This window comes from Lissotriton vulgaris, unplaced genomic scaffold, assembly GCF_964263255.1.
Source record: "Lissotriton vulgaris unplaced genomic scaffold, aLisVul1.2 SCAFFOLD_2103, whole genome shotgun sequence".
NCBI lineage: Eukaryota > Metazoa > Chordata > Amphibia > Caudata > Salamandridae > Lissotriton > Lissotriton vulgaris.
This window is the reverse complement of record NW_028246552.1, coordinates 254,396-273,627: the sequence shown is the minus strand read 5'-3', so window position 1 is coordinate 273,627 and position 19,232 is coordinate 254,396. Positions and strand designations below refer to the sequence as shown.

General features: G+C 45.2%; 2 protein-coding genes across 2 annotated transcripts in view; both read left to right on the top strand.

The window, feature by feature from the left end:
* The first annotated feature begins 10,179 nt into the window (after positions 1-10,179).
* LOC147665874 (uncharacterized) lies at positions 10,180-13,885 on the top strand. The gene is made up of 2 exons (XM_086949457.1): positions 10,180-11,789; positions 13,858-13,885. Exons 1-2 carry the CDS (start codon positions 10,180-10,182, stop codon positions 13,883-13,885), a joined length of 1,638 nt encoding a protein of 545 aa, XP_086805583.1.
* Positions 13,886-14,850: 965 nt separating this feature from the next.
* Positions 14,851-19,232, top strand: part of PIK3R4 (phosphoinositide-3-kinase regulatory subunit 4) — a 250,220-nt gene continuing 245,838 nt past the window's right edge. The window contains exon 1 of the mRNA XM_086949456.1: positions 14,851-14,987. The gene's annotated coding sequence lies outside the window, so the exon portion shown is untranslated. The remainder of the gene's footprint in view (positions 14,988-19,232) is intronic.

Here is a 19,232-nt window from a genome sequence, read left to right as displayed (position 1 = left end):
GAATTCGACAGTCACGTATATGTCTGGAATCGTGTTCCTCAGGGGTACACAGAGAGTCCTTCGATTTTCAATCAGATTTTAAAAAGATGCCTTGAATCATTAATCTTGCCTAGAGAATCAGTCTTGGTCCAGTACATAGACGACCTCCTAGTGGCGTCTAAAAGTCGGAACGACTGTGTTACTGATACCATTGCCTTGTTGAATCATCTAGGCAAGGGAGTACATAAAGTATCACCTGACAAGTTGCAGTTCTGTAAAAGCTCAGTGAAATATCTGGGGCACCAGATAGAAAAAGGTATCCGGAAGGTCACTTCAGAAAGAATTAGAATAGTTCGAGACATGGAGTTACCCAGAACCCAGAAAGAAGTTAGAATGTTCCTAGGAGTTGTAGGGTACTGCAGACAGTGGATTGCGGGATTTGCTGTTCTAGCCAAACCATTGATAAAAATGACTAAGAAAGGAGTACAAGATCCAGTTGAATGGAATGATGAAAGTATGACAGCCTGGACAAAATTACGAAATTGTCTGTGTTCAGCTCCTGCATCAGGAATGCCTGACTATTCCAAAAACTTTGACCTGTTTTGTGACACACAAGACAATTGTGCACTCTCAGTCCTAACACAAGAACATGGTCTGACCAGACGTCCGGTGGCCTATTTTTCGGCTACTTTAGATCCAGTGGCTGCTGGATTGCCTGGATGCCTGAAAGCAGTAGCTGCAACTTGCACTAGTCTAGAACAAAGTGAAAGCATTGTTATGGGACATTCTGTAACTGTATATGTTCCACATTCAGTTGTGATTCTGCTGACCAGAACCAAGACTCAGTATCTCACACCCAGTCGGCTGACTAAGTATGAGAGAATTCTTATAGGTGCAGAAAATGTGATAATTTCCCGATGTAATGTACTAAATCCAGCAACCTTGTTACCAAACACCCAAAGTGCAGAAGTTGAGGGTGAAATGGAGCATAATTGCATTGACCTAACTGAATTTAGCACTAAACCACGTCCTGATATAAAAGAAACAGCCTTACCTGTAGAAGACCTTGTGATGTTTGTGGATGGCTCCTGTTTAAGACATGAGGATGGAGGTCTGAGTGCTGCCTATGCGGTAGTCACTCTAGAAACGACCCTGGAAGCATCCTACTTAAGTGAAATAAAATCTGCACAAGTAGCTGAATTAATTGCATTGGCAAGAGCTTGTAAACAAGGGAAAAACAAAAGAGTAACCATATACACTGACAGCCAATATGGTTACGGGGTTGTGCATGACTTCGGCCAGTTGTGGCTGCAAAGAGAATTCATGACTTCCTCAGGTACCCCTATCAGAAATGGAAAAGTGGTACAGAACCTACTGGAAGCAATGCAGTTACCCAAAGAATTGGCGGTGGTCAAGTGTGCTGCTCACAAATCTGGCAACGACGATGTGACAGCCGGAAATCGATATGCTGACCAAATTGCCCAATATTGTGCACGATACAAAATGTCACTAAAGATCAAATTATGGGGAGGCGGAAACAGCTGCCAACTTATGGTGTTTGAGAATGTATCTACTTGGAGGGAACTGAAAGAGTTGCAACAAGCAGCAGAACCAGACGAAAAAGAGAGATGGGAGAAAGATGGATGTCAACCTAGGGATAGGGATGGTGTCATGGTTTGTGGTAAAGGTATGCCTGTATTACCTGACAGTATGGTTGATCCTATAACAAGACTCATACATGGAGACTCACACATAGGGAGGGATGCGATGTGCCGTGTTTTTCAAGAAGTGTGGTACAATTCGAAGTTCAGGAACGTTGCAGAGGCACTTTGCCAGAGGTGTTTGACTTGTCAGCAGTTTAACCCGGGGAAAAGAACAGTAGTGGGACAAAGTATGATTGGAAAGGCAGAAGGTCCTTTTATCAGACTGCAGGCTGACTTTATTCAGTTACCCATGTGCAAAGGATATAGGTGCGTTCTGGTTATAGTCTGCTTGCTCTCAAGATGGGTGGAGGCCTATCCAGCAAAGAAAAATAATGCTATTACTGTAGCCAAATTGTTACTAAGGGAACTGATACCTAGGTACGGATTTCCAGAGACAATTGAATCAGACAGAGGTGGGCATTTTGCCAACTAAATATTGGATGATCTTTATAAAGCATTCAAAATTACCCCGAGACTGCACTGTGCATATCATCCAGAGGCTTCTGGAGTAGTCGAACAGGTGAATGGCACTATAAAATCAAGATTGGCAAAAATGTGTAACTCGACAGGATTGAACTGGATAGAAACTTTGCCCCTTGTCCTGATGGGATTGAGAAGCATTCCAGACCGAAAGACAGGTCTGAGTCCCCATGAGATACTAATGGGAAGAGTGATGCGACAGGCATGGGTACCAGGACACAAACTGCTAAATATTTCTGATGATTTGGTACTAGAATACTGCAAGCAGCTGGGTGACCAAGTGCGTTCTATCTCTCACCAGATTGGGGAGGACGCTGTCGCCTGGCCAACAACTCCAGTACATAATCTGAAAACAGGTGATTGGGGTGTGCTAAAGAAACACACCCGGAAGAGTTGCCTTTGACCGAAGTGGGGAAAACCAAGACAAGTGATCCTTGTTACCACAACTGTCGTAAAGTGTGCAGGCGTGCCAAAGTGGATCCATGCCAGTCATACTAAGCGGGTGACCGGAGAAGAAGTGACTGAGGCTGAAGGTGGTGCAGCTGAGGGGTCTCCAGATGAGGGTCCGGAACTAGTTGATGTTGAACTACCGAGCACCAGTCAAGACGAATGGTTCCCAGCAGACGATCTGATTCTTGATCCAATAAGAACCAGAAAGTACTCTTACCTAGATAGAGAGTGGGCTAGTGAGGACGAGACAGGAATAGACGGAGAAAATCAGGTTATCGAGAATCACATCAGACCTGATAAGGAAATAGGTCAAGTAGGGACAGACCAAGTCATCGACACTCCTCCAAAGACTCCAGAAACTGAAAAGGGACAGATAGTAATTAGGGCTGAAGTTCATGCGGAAGAAAATCAAGGGTTCGAAGTGCATGAACAGGAACAGATAGAAATAGACGAACGTGTTCAGGAGACAGAGTCTGAAACAGTTGAAAGTCAAAGACAAATCCAAAATATACCTGAACAAGGCCAGCTTAGAAACCAGGCGGAAGAAACTGAAGAAAGACCTGGGACTAGTCAGACAGGAAGGGAAAAAGATACAGTCGAAATAACAGTGCCACAACTGAACGAAAATAAAAGGGCTCGTGAGGAGAGCCAAACTACAGTAACAGCTAAAAGACTTAAGAAGAAGAAAAGTGAACCCAGATACATAAAAAGACTGAAACTAAGATTAAAGACAGTAGAAGAGAAATTAGAAGACCGAAAAAGGGCTGCCAGTGAAAGAAAAGAAACCGGAGCCCAGCCAAACAGACAAAGTACCAGGATAAAAAGACAAAACAAAAATTATCGGAGTCCTGAATGGACTTATCTGGTGTTGGAAGAAATTGAAGATCTCAAAGTAAGCGACAAAAGCGACAAAGAATCAATTACTGATCAGGGTTCCGAAGAAGAAGACCCAACCTGAAAGTGAAACTACGTAAGCCTCTTGTGTAAAGAAACAAAGAGGGGTTGGAAAGCTTCTTTTGAGCCAAAATGTCTGATTCAAATGTGAATGGAAGACCTAGAGGAAATTGTTGTAAAACATGCTGCAAAGTGTGTTTATGTAGTGTAGCTATAGTACTGATATTATGGATAGGACTAACAATTACCATTCCATTTATGATAAGTAAAGATACTAACCTGTACCCTACTAAACAAGTGACGCCAGACACAGAAGTTGTACAATCTGAAGAAACACCACGAAGTGTAGAAAGACATGAGAAGACTCTTAGCCTTAGACAGACAAAAATGGACATAGATGCATCAGATGAGGGAGGACTACATTATCACAGAATCAGAAACAGAACACATTTAAATGTATTTGCAAATCTTTTAGTACACTATGTAGAAGCCATGGAAATAGAAGACTGCTATGTCTGCATGAAGCTACCTACTTCTGTAGCTGAAGGTGTGACCTATCACCATCTACCCCTAACCTATGGAATTTCCTGTAGTATATTAGCTAGCTTATTTTACAGAAGCACCTTACAGTACTACTATTCAAACTCTGACGTAATCTTTTCTGAACTTCCTATTCGGGGAAACCTGAACATTGTACATATTAGAAGTGATGTGACTCGTTATATGGGAGAATATTTTGTGACTATAGGTGACATAGATTTAAATGAAGCACGCAGAGACAATTTGACCTGTTCATTACATGAACAAGAGAAAATGTTCTTAAAAATGGCAGAAAAGAGAAGGGAGAGTTTCCAGAAAAAGGCAAATGATAAGAGACAGAAAACCCCTAAATGGGCTGAAAACATGGAAAGCACCTCAAATGGTGAATCTAATCCTGTACTGTTGCTGGACTTCGAACGGAAAGGGAAATTCTGTCTTCATCGAGAAAAGACTAGTTATTATAACAATGTATTCATCGGTTCCAGTGAATGCAAACACAATTACAAGGTAATTGGAGGTTGGGGTTTCAAAAATGGGTCAGAACCTGTGTTTCCCGGAATTTATTATATATGTGGAAACAAGGCTTATTTCAAATTGCCGGATCACTGGTATGGAAGCTGCTATTTTGGCATTGTCTTCCCGAAAATATACCATGTGAACAACGCGGCTGGAAGCAATGAAAATACTGATGGTTTAGTACGTAGTAGACGAGAAAGTGTAGGAGAAATTATAGGTGATATATTTAGTGCACTGATACCTGGAGTGGGAGTGGTTCTGAATACTCACCGAATTTGCAAATTGTCTACGGTAGTGGATCGGTTATCAACTGACACTGCTGCTGGAAACGGAGAAACAGTGGCCCTCATTCTACTAGACCTCTCCGCCGCTTTCGACACAGTCTGCCACAGCACCCTTATACAACGCCTCAGCAACATTGGCATACAAGGAAAAGCCTTGGACTGGATCATCTCATTCCTCGCTGGAAGAACTCAAAGAGTCCGACTTCCCCCATTCATTTCAGAGGCCACTGAAGTCATCTGTGGCGTACCACAAGGATCTTCACTCAGTCCCACCCTCTTCAACGTTTACATGAGCCCACTAGCATCCATCGCGCGTCAACACAACCTTAACATCATCTCTTACGCCGATGACACCCAGTTAATCCTCTCTCACACCAAAGACCCTAGCACCGCCAAAACCAATCTTCACGAAGGCATGAAAGAAGTAGCCGAATGGATGAAACAGAGCCGCCTAAAACTCAACTCAGACAAAACAGAGGCGCTCATCCTAGGATCCTCCCCCTCTGCCTGGGACGACTCTTGGTGGCCTTCCGCTCTGGGCACAGCACCCACACCCACAGACCATGCACGTAACCTTGGCTTCATCCTAGACTCCTCTCTCTCGATGGCCAAACGAGTCAACGCAGTCTCATCCTCCTGCTTCAACGTACTTCGCATCCTCAAAAAGACCTTCCGCTGGATCCCCCTAGAGACAAGAAAGACTGTCACCCACGCACTGGTCACGAGTCGACTGGATTATGGGAACACACTATACGCCGGAATCCCAACAAAATTACAGAAAAAACTCCAACGCATCCAAAACGCATCAGCGAGACTCATATTAGACATCCCTCGCCAAGATCACATCTCCGGACACCTAAAAGACCTCCACTGGCTTCCCGTCAACAAAAGAATTACATTCCGCCTTCTCACCCACGCACACAAGGCCCTCTACAATCTAGGACCCGAATGCCTCAACACTCGACTGTCCTTCTACAAACCCACCCGCCAACTAAGATCGTTCAATCAAGCCCTCGCCGCAGTCCCGCGCATTCGAAAATCCACCATGGGTGGCAGATCCTTCTCCTTCCTTGCTGCCAAGACCTGGAACTCACTCCCCACTCACCTCCGCCTCTCTCAAAACCACACCTCCTTCAGAAAACAACTTAAAACCTGGCTATTCGACAAATAAGCAACGCAGTCCCCAAGCGCCTTGAGAACCTCTGGGTGAGCAGTGCGCTATATAAATGTCTGAACTTGAACTTGAACTTGAACTTCCTGCTGGTCAATACTGAAATGGTTGCGATCAAATCAATGGTTTTACAAAATCGACTTGCTCTTGATACCTTATTGGCAAAAGAGGGCGGAGTCTGCAGGATGTTGAAAGCGCAACATTGTTGCACTTACATTCCTGAAAAAAGTGTTGAAATTAAGAAATATGTAAGAAACATTACTAATTTGGAAAAGGAACTCAAACCACTGGAGGTTGATAGTGCCTGGAAGAGACTAACTGATGGTCTCTCCTCTGTAGGTAGTTGGTTTTCTAACATAGGTAGAAGTCTCGTGGGAAAAATACTGATGCCAATGGCTGAAATTAGTTTGATTGTGCTGATCATAATAATTTGCTGCAAATGTCAAAAATGCAGAAAGAAGTATACTGTGAATAAGAGAGGAGTGAAGAGGAATATTGACGAACTTGAATTAGAGGAGTTGAGAAACCAGATTTACAAAAAGGCCAAGAATTCCCATCCTAATAAGGATGCAGAGAAGAGGCTTAACAATAAGTTTGTGGAGATTGAAATGAGTGAGATTTGAAAGAAGTTGGCATCTGTTTCCATTAATAGTGATGATAGTAAATATCATCAAAGAGGGGATTGATGGAGCAAGGATTCGCACGTAAAGCGACTTGCTCACATTCAAGAACCTCGCATAACCAGTAATGTCATTAATCAACCTGTTTTGTCATTCATAATGCACTTTCACACAACACGCGGGTGTCCCAGAGATGCTTGCCTATGTGTCTATTAATCCTAACGAAGCTTGCAACTGACATGGTCGCTGCTATGCGGGATTTCAGTCTGCTCATGCGTCGGTCATACCCATGTGATGTGACGCACTCGTAGTTCTGGAGGGATTTTTCGCACATGCGCATTACTGCTAAAATGGCCGCTTTGTTTTTAACATGCTCTCTGCTTGCTACTGCCGCTTCTGCTCAGCTGTCTATTTCTGCTTAACCTCTAATGCTATAGATATTATAAAGTAAGGGTATGGTATACAGTGTATTCATATTTTCTGTGTTTCTAATTTGTTTTCGCTTACTTTTCATGTACCGCGTATCTGTGGGCCTGGGAGTGGGGAGCCTCTCCATCTTAGAAGTCTGAAAGGGACTCATCACGTGACAAGAAAAATGAAGTCTTGCAACAGTGGAACTCAGCCAGCTGGCTGCCGAAACTGAGATGCTCCTGGGAACCTACCCTCTGCCCTAGAAGACTTCGACTTGTACCTGAAATGTATCAATTTATATGATAATGTTTGTGTGCCCTATTGTTTCAGCACTATTAAGCCATGGGAACTGGAATGTAAGGGATGGGTACGAAAAATTAAATCTTCATTGTGGGAACACTAAATACGAGGTGGTGACAATGACCTAACCCCCTCTCTTGTCCAATCCAAAGTTGGGGATCCTGTCATTTGCAACATTTGTGGGTGGTCCACTGACCCGAAAACAGTATAACTAGTCTAGTTTTAGCTAGAGAAATTGTCCGACTAGTCCGAATAGCAGACTTGTCACCGACCCTACGAACTCTATAGGTGCTTGATACAGAGAGCTGCGGAGCACTCTGTCCGTAATTTCCACAAACTCCAAGGGGTGGAATAGTCTTAAGTGCTGGCGAAGCACTTTGCTGGGGGATTCGAGAACCCAATCGGGGTTATTGGCGGATTCCGTGCAGAGAGGGAGTAGCGCAGGCGTTGCATCCGAAGCTGCAGGTGTTGGTCGTACCCTTTGATGAGCCCTGTCCTGATCCAAATCCTGATGGGTATCCTGTCCTGACTGTCCATGAGCTGTACCTGCTCGCCTACTGGCATCCTAAATCCTTGAGAGTCCTTATCCTCGCCTTTTCCCAGACTGACCCGTGGCCAGGGTTAGTCCTCATTCCCGTCCTAGGTAAATATAATTGTGGGTATCTGTCTATCTATTCTCTTTCCTCTCCTCCTTTCAATAAAGCATCCTTGCCTATGTTATTTTCCCTGTCTCTTCCAAAGATTTTACATGCCACTGTTTATTAGTTATGTTCCAATTTTCCCCTTACCCGTAGGACATTATTGAAACTGTTTACTTATTTTAGTGTGATCTATTTTTACTAGTATTTAGAATCTATGCTTAAATTAGTAGTTAGAATACGGTCGGTTTGACATCACTTGTAGAAATTCTAGCACTCCACTAAATAGTATGGTTGTCCAATTTTACCTGCCTTAGTATAAGCCTGAAAACTGAATAGCATGTTCCCTGTTACCCTATTCCTGTAGATTGTTCGCACTCAATGGTGCTCACTCTCATTCATAGTTACATTTTAGTCCTGATTCTAGTCATTGATATTCTAAACAGTATAAACCTTATTCTCATGGCATATGAACGCTAAAACTTTTACCATATAAAGTCTTGACAACCCTTCAGGTGTCTGTGGTTATTACAATCGTAAATTGTTATGCAAATGTATGAGGTATTTTTGGTAGTCTTATCTCCTACCCACTGCTAGCTCCTGATTCGTCGGGAACATAGGTACCTGTGGCAAAGGTGGTAAGTCAGGTACACTGGAAATAGTAGTAAGGAAAAACACTTGAATTACTGATAGTAATGTGTAAACTCGCCCGATTCACAAAAATACAGTCATAAACACGTCATGGGCCCAAGTGCGTGTAATCCGGTGAATTAAAGAGTCGGGCGACCTGCACGCTCTATCATTACCTCTGCTACTATTGCCAGGTGGCTCAGATATATAATGACAGAAGCAGGCATTACTGTTTTTCGACAAGTTCTAGTTTCTTTGACAAAATACAACTTATGGACAATGCTCGTTGGGCAAAGAAAGAGGAAGTGTTCGTAAGAAGAGCGTCACTTATAAGGCTAGTCTCTATGAATATTGATGAAGTACCATGGCATTTTGGGAAATGTCGTTTTTCTTTATATGTTAAAAATATTTTAATTGGCTGCTGTATATTTTCCAGTAAAGAAAGGCAAAGCATAATCCTCTGTTTCTTTAAAAGAATTGAACATTCTTGGCACAAATGCTAGCAAAGGTTTTATCCTCGCCTTCATGTCCTTAATATAATTGAAAAGTCTTGGTGCGAATGCTAGCAAATTTTTTATTCTTACGTCTACTGGAAAATACCGCTTTATCGTAATCTGGTATTGTCTGAAATAATGATAAATACTTTTCAGCTGATCCTTCTTCGTTAAAAGGGCTTCAAGTAATTCTAAGGTGGTCCGTGCCCAATTTCAGAGCTTGTGGAGACATCAAATGGAAAGGTGTAATCCGATTTCTATGTCAGTCCACGGAGGCTCAGATTATGCTTCTCTTCACTTTACTGACATAAACAGCAGCCAATAAAAACTTTAAACTGGCATGACCCCGGAAGGACAACCCCCTCCAACAGTATGCACCAATCACTATCAAGTCCACTGTATAACTGTCCATGTTTATCAATACGACCTCCTCTTTCTTTGCTGCTGCAGCAGCGAGTTAAGTGCCCTTCTATATTACTTCTTTTCTTGGGGGTAATGTGTGTCGGGGCGGTGATTGTTGACGGCGCGCGCGCGCGCCTGTGATTTGTTGATACGGAGCGGGTCCTCGCTCGTGATTTGGTTTGTTGGTGAATTTTGTGATTGTGCCTTATTTTACAGGTCTTGACCCGTTGCATTGTTTGTGCCCTTGCGGGTGTTCTCGGTCTTCCGCGCGCGAACCGAGGCATGCTGTGCGCTCGGTAGGGGGCGGCGGAGCAGGAGGAGGCAGACGCGAGACGCTCGCGCTCAGGAGGCAGTCGAGCCCGGCCCCACACGCAACGCGCATGCGCGAAGAGCCGGCTTTCGTTTTCCTCGCATTACCGGCTCCTCACGCAGCGCGCGTTTGTAGACTGCATAAGTCCTGGCCTCATCAGAACGCTAAACGGAGCGTATCCGTATTAGAGCTCTGCTCTAGGGGAGCTTGGTGTGCACAAAGGGGTCTCCTTCCACCTCGATCTTAGCCTCACAGAGTGGTGATTCTTTCGGACTACAGTGTGTGTGTGTGTATTTGAGGCACCCCTGGGCTGCTCCCCCCTGTTGAAGTTCCTCCACACCTCCCTGCTTTAGCGCTATGGCGTACTACGCCGAGGAGGATACCCAATGGGCAGAATATAATGAATACAATGAGTATGAGCCACAGGAAGAGCAATTGGAGGAAAATTTGGTTGAGGCTCTGGATACCCACGTCCAAGGGTCGGTGAATAAGGCATTGATCAAGGCTCTCAAGCCTTTTACTCACACCCTTCAGAAATATGGCAAGAGGAAGTTTAAGTCAACCCGGCAGAGTGATACCTCTCCTCAAGCCTCGGCCCAGGTGTTAGCACAGATGGCCAGGAATGTGATGAAGGATCATGGCTCAATGGTTATGGATACGTCTGGGGATTCGTCCCCGTCCCCACCTGTCACTTCTGACTCTGAGGTGGACTCGGTGGCGTCCAGGAAGAGATCGAAGAAGGTGAAACACACCGCCTATAAGGCTGATGATAGTCAGGCGCCGAAGAATCTTCTGTTTGATCCAAACAACATTGTACACCCTAGGTCCACGGAATGGGTGCCGTGCCCGGAGGTGGCACACTATGTGGGTAATAACCTGAGACAGGGTTTCGACAATAGTGTCAGGGCCACGCTCAGATCTGAATGTCCCAGGCCATCCTTGACAGGGAAGGTGGCAGATACGCCGGACTTGGACCCCACAATGGCGGCCTTTATGAGAAAGTTTGCGAAAGATCCGAAAAAGGGATTAGATAGGGCCTGGCGAGGGTGTCAGGACAAAATGTTGGACGTAGCTGGACCCCTCACAAAGATTCTGGACGCAGCTGTCAAGGCAAAGGACAGGAAGGTGCCACTGGATGTGTCAGAGATCCTTGAATGGGCACAACGTGCCATGTGCTTTTTAGGGAACGCAAATGTGGCCCTGTCTACGGAGCGGAGACGCTCCTTTCTTATGAGAATCGACTCCCAGCTGGCGGAAATGGCCCCTACCGAACCTGGTTCCCTCGCCAATGGTATGCTTTTTGGAGACAAATTTGTTAGAGAAATGGGCAAGTACGTTGCCACCTTCTCCGCGCTGGACCGGGCGCAATCAAATATCAAGAAGGTTTTCCACACTGGTGTTTTTGATAGGGCCGGACGCCCACGAGGTCGAGGGTCCGGCCGAGGTTATGCACAGACCTCACGTGGAGCAGATCAGAGAGGCAGAGGCAACAGACGCTCCAACTTCTACCCCTCCCGCGATAGAGGAGGCAGGGGCAAAGGACAGAGAGGATCCTATCGTGGCCAGCAGAATGGTTCTGGAGACAACTCCTACTCAGGTACGACTTTTGTGTCCGTCAGAACATATGGTGGGAGGCAGACTGTCTCTTTTTCTCCACAGGTGGCGCACGCTCACGAGCGACCCTTGGGTGTTGCAGACAGTACAGGGATTTCACATAGAGTTCTATGCCTCCCCGAGCCAACGGCAGAGACCGAATGCCCTGCATTTTTCCCAGACAGAGCAGAGTTTCATCGACGCAGAGATATGCTCCTTACTCCAGAAGGGCGCGATTGTGGAAGCCGCTCCACACGACCTGGACTTCGTGAGCACTGTCTTCGTGGTCCCCAAAAAGGACCAGGGGTATCGGCTAGTGTTGAACCTCAGGGAATTCAACGGCTGGGTGGTGTATCGACACTTCAAAATGGAAGGTATACACCTGCTACGCGACATCCTCCTAGAGCAAGATTGGATGGTACGCCTGGACTTAAAAGACGCCTACCTGGCGGTGTCCATTTACCCCCCTCACCGGCGTTTTCTACAGTTTCAGTGGCGCGACCAGTGGTTCGAGTTTTCGGCCATGCCCTTTGGGCTGTCGTCCGCCCCATGGTGTTTCACCAAGTTGATGAGACCCGTGGTACAGAACTTGAGGGAACGGGGCGTTCGCCTCATCATTTACCTCGACGACATACTGATTTTAGGTCGGTCGCCGGAGATGGTGTCACTCCATCTGTCCTGGACGATTCAACTTCTTCAGGACTTGGGTTTCCTTCTGAATTTGCAGAAGTCCATCTTGCAACCTTCTCAGGCCCATCAAATTTCGGTGACGGCGGAATATATTTCGGGGTCTGCCAACGTGACGGCGGATTGGAACTCTCGATACTTGAGAGATGCGAGCGATTGGAGACTGCACCCTCGAATCTTCGGGGCATTGAACCACAAATGGGGTCCGTGTGTGGTAGACCTTTTTGCCTCGAGGCTCAACAGGCAACTTCCCCAGTTTTACAGCTGGCGCCCGGATCCCTTGGCGATCAGCTCGGACGCCTTCCTTCAATCGTGGACGACGGGCATTCTGTATGCGTTTCCTCCGTTTATCATGATCCCGAGAGTTCTGGCTCAGGTTCGGAGGCAGAAAGCGGAATTGGTCTTGGTCTCACCGTGCTGGAAAGCACAAGCGTGGTTCCCGGTGGCAATGAGTCTCACCTGTGCAGCGCCAGTGCAAATTTCGACGTTCCCGGATCTTCTCACGGACCCGGTGGGTCTTCCCCACCCGTTGGTCCTTCAGAATCAGTTGTCCCTCATGGCGTGGAGACTTTCCGGCGACGTTGGCAAATGCCGGGAGTTTCAGAGGACACTCTCTTTTTCCTATCTCAGGCATGGGCACCTTCCACCCACAAGCGATATGAGTCAGCTTGGAGACGATGGGTTGGTTGGTGTAACGAACGGCAGGGGGATCCGATGGGATCCGATATTACTGTCATAGCGAATTTCTTATCGGAACTGGCGCGGTCTGGTCTGGCTTATCGAACAGTGAATAACTTCCGATCGGCGATCTCCGCGGGGCACCCGCATGTGGACGGTAAGCCCGTTGGGGAACACCCTTTGGTGTGCAGAGTAGTCAGGGGAGTCCGCTTAGTGAAGCCCCCTCAACCCAGGTATACTGAACTCTGGGACGTGTCAGTGGTCCTACGTTTTTTGGCGGCCTGGCCGGCTAATGAGGGTCTGTCTCGCAAACAGCTCTCAGCTAAACTTACACTTCTCCTCTGCTTGGTCTCATGCAGGCGAGTGTCGGATATTCGGGCCTTGGATTTATCAGGTAGAGTATTCACTCCCACGGGAGTTTCTTTTACGATCTCTAGGCGTACAAAAACGCATACAAAATGTATTGCATATCCTGCATTTCCTCATCACAGTAAATTATGTGTGGTCAAATGTTTGAAGGTATATGAGGATTGTACTAGAGAATTTAGAACTGGTTTTGGTCAACTGTTGATTTCATTACAGAAACCTTTCCGCCCAGTCACCAGTGCAACTCTGGCCAGGTGGGTTACCTGGTTGTTGGGCCTGGCGGGTATTGATACCTCTATATTTGGGGCTCATTCTGTGAGAGGGGCTATGGCCTCAAAATCCTTTGGTGCCGGCTCTCGGCTTCAAGATATCATGACTGCGGCAGATTGGTCTTCTGATTCCACCTTTAAAGTGTTTTATCATAAGCCTATTGTGGATGTGGCCTCGGTGGTGGTGGATAAACTTTAAACTAGCATAATCTGAGCCTCCGTGGACTGACATAGAATGAAAAATTGTCTAGCAGACGCGACAAAGAATTTTCAATTCTATTAAGGACACGGAGGCGAGGATTATCCCACCCGGGCTTGCAGGATTGTATTTCATGCAATGTTGTATGGTTGATGAATTCTTGTACCCACCCGAATGATTGTTATTGGCTTGTTGTATTTCCAAGTTTGGGAATGGCCATTACGACTTATGTTCTTGTTTCAGGAGATCAGCACAAGCAGACATGAGGTGAACGGTCTATGCTCTGGAAATCTGTGACGTGGTGCAGGAGGTGCCTTCCTCGACGATGGATGCGATGGTTGCCACGTTGGCCTCCGGTCTTGTTGGACTGTTGATGTGTCGCAAAGAAAGAGGAGGTCGTATTGATAAACATGGACAGTTATACAGTGGACTTGATAGTGATTGGTGCATACTGTTGGAGGGGGTTGTCCTTCCGGGGTCATGCCAGTTTAAAGTTTTTATTGGCTGCTGTTTATGTCAGTAAAGTGAAGAGAAGCATAATCCTCGCCTCCGTGTCCTTAATAGAATTGAAAATTCTTTGTCGCGTCTGCTAGACAATTTTTCAAACATGTATTTAAATGACTCGGGCCCAATGCTTCCCTGACAGGGCATCTTTTTTCCCCCTTTTCCTCTGCTGCCTACTCAACGCCCTCCCTCAAACCCTGCCCAGCACCAAACACGAATACTTTCATAACTGGGAAAATTATGCAGAATTCCGCCAGATCAAACTGAGTTCTCACAGTAATTCCCATTTTTGGGAGATTAACTCATAATGCAGTTAGAATTAAACTGCCGAAAGATAAACGTGAAGGACGAGTCACCGACCACCACTGCTCACGAGTCTCGGTCATGTGACAGACCAACTGTCACTTGTGAACAGGTCCTTCCGACCGCCGCCGTGACTGCGAGTCGTGAGTGGGTTCAAGCATCGCCCACTGTAGACCACCATGGATCAGCCAGCAGTCTTGGCCAAGCCGAAAGAGGCTACTCCCCATAATTGAAAGCGCAATCCAAACCACAGATAAAACCAGCCTGCCTAGTATCTATCCCCTGAAGAAAGGTAGGACAGGAGGCACGTGCAGACTCCGCAACCAATCAGCACATTGAAATTCTTTGCGGAGCACTAGGATTGGCCGAGGTGCCGCCAACTGCTCCAATGTTTGCCCTTATTGCACATTACCAGTACCGCCCACTCTCACACGACTCGCAGAATATGTTGTGCAATGGGATCTGTTTGGTATGCGACCCGGAAGTACTGGATTTACAGGCAAATGACATCCGTGAAAAGATCAACAATGGACCGTAGACATTAGGCTGAATTCACGGGCGACCCTGTAAGTAGACAGGTTGTCACTTTGCTAAGACCAGATCTGTTTATTCAGACAGTAGTTTCAGGTTGTATCTGTAGTCTGACAGATTCTCGCTCGTGGAGAAGCTGACATTCCTTAAGGCGAAAAAGCACTTTAACTTTTTCATTTGTTGTGCATTGATAATAGTGCAATCATTAAATATATTACTATATTAAAATAACTTCAGCATTATTATCTACATCTTAAGTGGTAATCTTTATATAAAAAGTACTGTACTACAATAACGTACTATTTGATATTTACCATCGCTTCTCTACTTAATAACAGTCTAGTAATCGCCATATACGACTAAGCAACATGTTTGCATTTTTGCACCTGTGCATGTAGTGTACTCTGAAGTGCACTATCTGTGAAGGGAAATGAGTCTATGTCTGCGCTATTTTAAAAGCACAAACCAAGGCAATGGAGCGTTGTACAGGGTTAAAGGCAGGAATACAGGCTGCGAGTGATTGAAGAGGTAGCTTGGTTCTGGGAGGAGACGTGTAATATTACTGCTTTGTGCTGTCATGTCTTTAAAGCGAAGCCACTCTAACGTTGTCCTAAATTGGAGCAGTGTTGAGGCAGTCCTGCTGGATACGGGAATGGCGTTCCAGATTCTTGATGCATAGAGAAGGTATATTGCCTGTTTTTTAATTCTTTATAGTTTGTGATGTCCAATCTGATGGTGTCTTGGCAGGGTGTGCCAAGAGCCAACAGAGAAGGGGTGCTTGTCTGCAAGGTACGTGGAGGGTGCTTCTCTTGTTGGCTTTCTAATGATGCAGCTGGTTTTGAAGTTGGTTTGGGCCAGCATGGGCTGCTGATGTTCCATCAGGATTGGGGTAATGTTATCTTATTTCTGCAAGACCTAGATGAGACTTGCTGTGTAGGATGCCCTTAAGGGGGACCTATGTGAAGTCTGTGAGGTCATGGAGCAGGGCTTTATTACAAGCCAGATGGGACAGTTTAAGGGCTATTAAAGTTGTTTTCTGCAAGAAACGGTTACACTTCTTAAGGAGAGAGCTGCTACTGGGTCATCTTTGTGTGTTTTTGGCATGGAAGTTGGAGTTTGAAGCCTTTAAGGTGCATGTCATTGAGCCCGGTTTGCATTATTTCTTGCTTGTTTTTCTTGGCAAATAAGGAGTTCTGTCTTGGTTGGGTTGAGCTTCAGGTACGCTGTGAACATCCAGGTCTGGCTGATGTGCAGGAAATGTTTGAGGCTTTGTATGCCTGAGGCAGAGGGGACTTTACGATTAAGTTCTTTATTGTCAACATATTGGTGAATCTTCATGCTGTTATCTATGAGTAGAGCCTCAAGGAGCCATATGTAGAGGATGAGCATAACAGGTAACTGAATGGAGACATGGGGTTCCATACAGTTACCACAGGTGATAGGGATCTATTGGGACCTGGAAGTGGCCATGTTAAGAAACTAGTGTCAGTCTTAAGTTTAGAAGGAGAACCAGTGGAGGATATTTGCAGTGAATTCCATTTGAGCCTTCGGGGTGTGGAGGTTATTGGAATGGTTGACTGTTGAAAAGGGAGCTGAGAGGTCCAGCAAAATCAGGCAGTAAAGGTCACCTCAGTCTGTGATCAGGAGGGCGAGGTCTGCAAAACCCTTGCAGGTGATATTATGCTTTACAAATGCACGTAACAATGGCTAAGGTCTCTGTGGTGCAGTGGGATGGGTAGTTATGCAGGAGACGGTTAGCACTGATGTCACAACAAAATCGTCTGATCAATCAAGTGGCCAAATTCTCCCCTTCCATGTAAAGAAAATTTCACCTGAATATCGCCAAGATAGGAACTAGGTCAATTACGCCAGCACAATAGACCAACATGTAAAACACTGTAATCCCTTTGTCCCATTGTATGTTTAAGAGGACCACTTTCTGTTGCTTTTTATCATTTCCATTTGTTATTATAATCCCGGAAATTTTAACTGATCTGGGTTTAGACAGCTTAAAAATATTTCAGTTTTTGTCTCTTCATATTTTAGTGATTATTAGTGAAATTCCTAATATAAATGATACTGGGAATGTTGATCTGTACTCGTTGGTTCTACTCATACATTTGCACCAGAAATTGTGAGACTTAGTTGTGAATGGGTTAGCAAACCTGACAGAAGAGTGATTGGCTGACAGCACCCTTTTGATATGTCCTTTTAAAAAAATTCTCAATGTGAATGTCTCTACAGAGAAGTACTGTTGCGGGAAAAATAATCATTAAGTCCTTTTGAGCACACATGCCTGATGCTGAGAACGTTTAAGGTGTACCTTGTTTTGCGGTATTGAGCAGATTGAGGTTTAGGTGCCTCACTGGTTAAATACACTCTCCAAATGCTTTTAAATACATTGTCAAAATACGTTAATTGTCCTCAGAATTTATCCCACAGTTGTTCCCATTTGTATTCTCTGTCATAAAGTACAGTATTAATGTGTGCGGTGTATTCTGATAGTGGCTGCAAACATAGTAAAATATAATCTTGTCTGACGTCCTAGAATGCACACAATAGCTTGTAAAAGGTGGCTTTTGCATCCTAATTGATTATTTAGACACAATGGGGCCGATTAGGATGGAGGATTTTCCGCCTCCTCCGGGCCGGCGGAAGCCACCTCCGGCCCGGAGGAGGCGGAAAATCCTCTGCGGACTCACCAAAGACCCACCGCCGCATTACGATGGCTGGTGGGTCTTGGTTTCTGTCCGCTGCTTTTCCGCCGCGGTCGGATTACAACCGCGGCGGAAAAGCTCTCATTTGGCTGGCAGTGTCTATCAGACACCGCCAGCCAAATTAGGAAGCATTAGTAAACATGCTTTTCCGCGCCGGTTTTCCCGCCGTGGAAAAGCATGTGTACTTTTGATTTTGGGGGTCCGTTGCGGGCCCCCAGGGTGTTGGCGGGTGGGGGGTGCACATGGGGGGTACCTATGGTACCCCCCAGCATTTACATGCACAATGCGGCAGGCACCGCGCGGTGCCTGCCGCTTTGTGCATGTAAATGTAAAACATGCACTTTTAACATTGCGGCGGGTGCTGCTTGAAGCAGCACCCGCCGCAATGTTAAATATCCAGGATGTGACCGCCAGGGTGGCGGTCACATCCTAATCGCACATGAGGGAACGCCGCAGCCCCTGCGGACGTTCCCTCATACTCTGGGGTCGCGGACGGACTCAAGTCCGTCCGCGATCCTAATCGACCCCAATATTTTTATAGGCATCATTCTCCTGTTGAGCTTTCGGAGTAAGGAAGTATAATTTTTGTGAACATGTCATGCTGTTATAATACGCTTTGAAAAATGTTGTACCTGCATTTAGTAGCCTATGCTACTTTGATCTGCTTTCAGGAAAGACAATTTGGAACATGTTCCCGAGTCAAAAAGGTATTTTCAGATATAAACATATGTTTCTGTTGAAAATCCCCCCCATTTGCACCTCCAAGCAATTCACAGTAGTATTCCTGGTAAGGGTAGATGGGTTTATGACTGCCTGTTTTTACACCCGGAGTGTGGGGAAACCTGCACCAGTCTCAGCTTTCCAAACAAACCTTTGGAAATCTTTGTGAATTATTAAAAAGTTTAAAGTGCGATCATGTGGAGATGTAAATCTCTGCATGAACGGTTGCATTGTTTATTGACTTAGGTCAACATAGCTTTTTATTTAGGCTGAACAATATGTATTGATGCCCTATTCAATTACTGGGTTCTTCTTTTCACTGCTTCAAATGTGATGAATCTACTTACTTCAATGGGTGTTTTCCCTTGCATAAGTGATTTGGGAATTTATTTTAGTTAAAATCACTTGCGCTACCACCCCAAACACACTTAATTCTAGAAAATCCTAAAATATGCCTTTTGTTTGATGACCTCAGATAGTGAAACATTCCACACTATCATTTTGAATTAAAGAGAGTTCTACTTCTTAAAGAATTTACCTCACAAAATTATAGAATCTTCTGCAGACATTCTTTAGCCATTCAATATTAACATGAGGGTGAATAAAACAAACGTAATAAGTCCATATTAGCAGTTTTCCTTCATTTGGATTTCTAGAGGCTCATACCGTTGTGGCTGTATTGGATTTAATGTCAGCGCTTGCGAGTTTACTAGATCAGAAATTAGTCCAAACACAACAAATGTTCATTTATTATTTCTAGTTTATGGGGTCAAATAGGTCCACTAGATATTTAGTATTTGTCTTCCAGTAAATAAATGTAATAATGTTGAATATGTTTGCCTT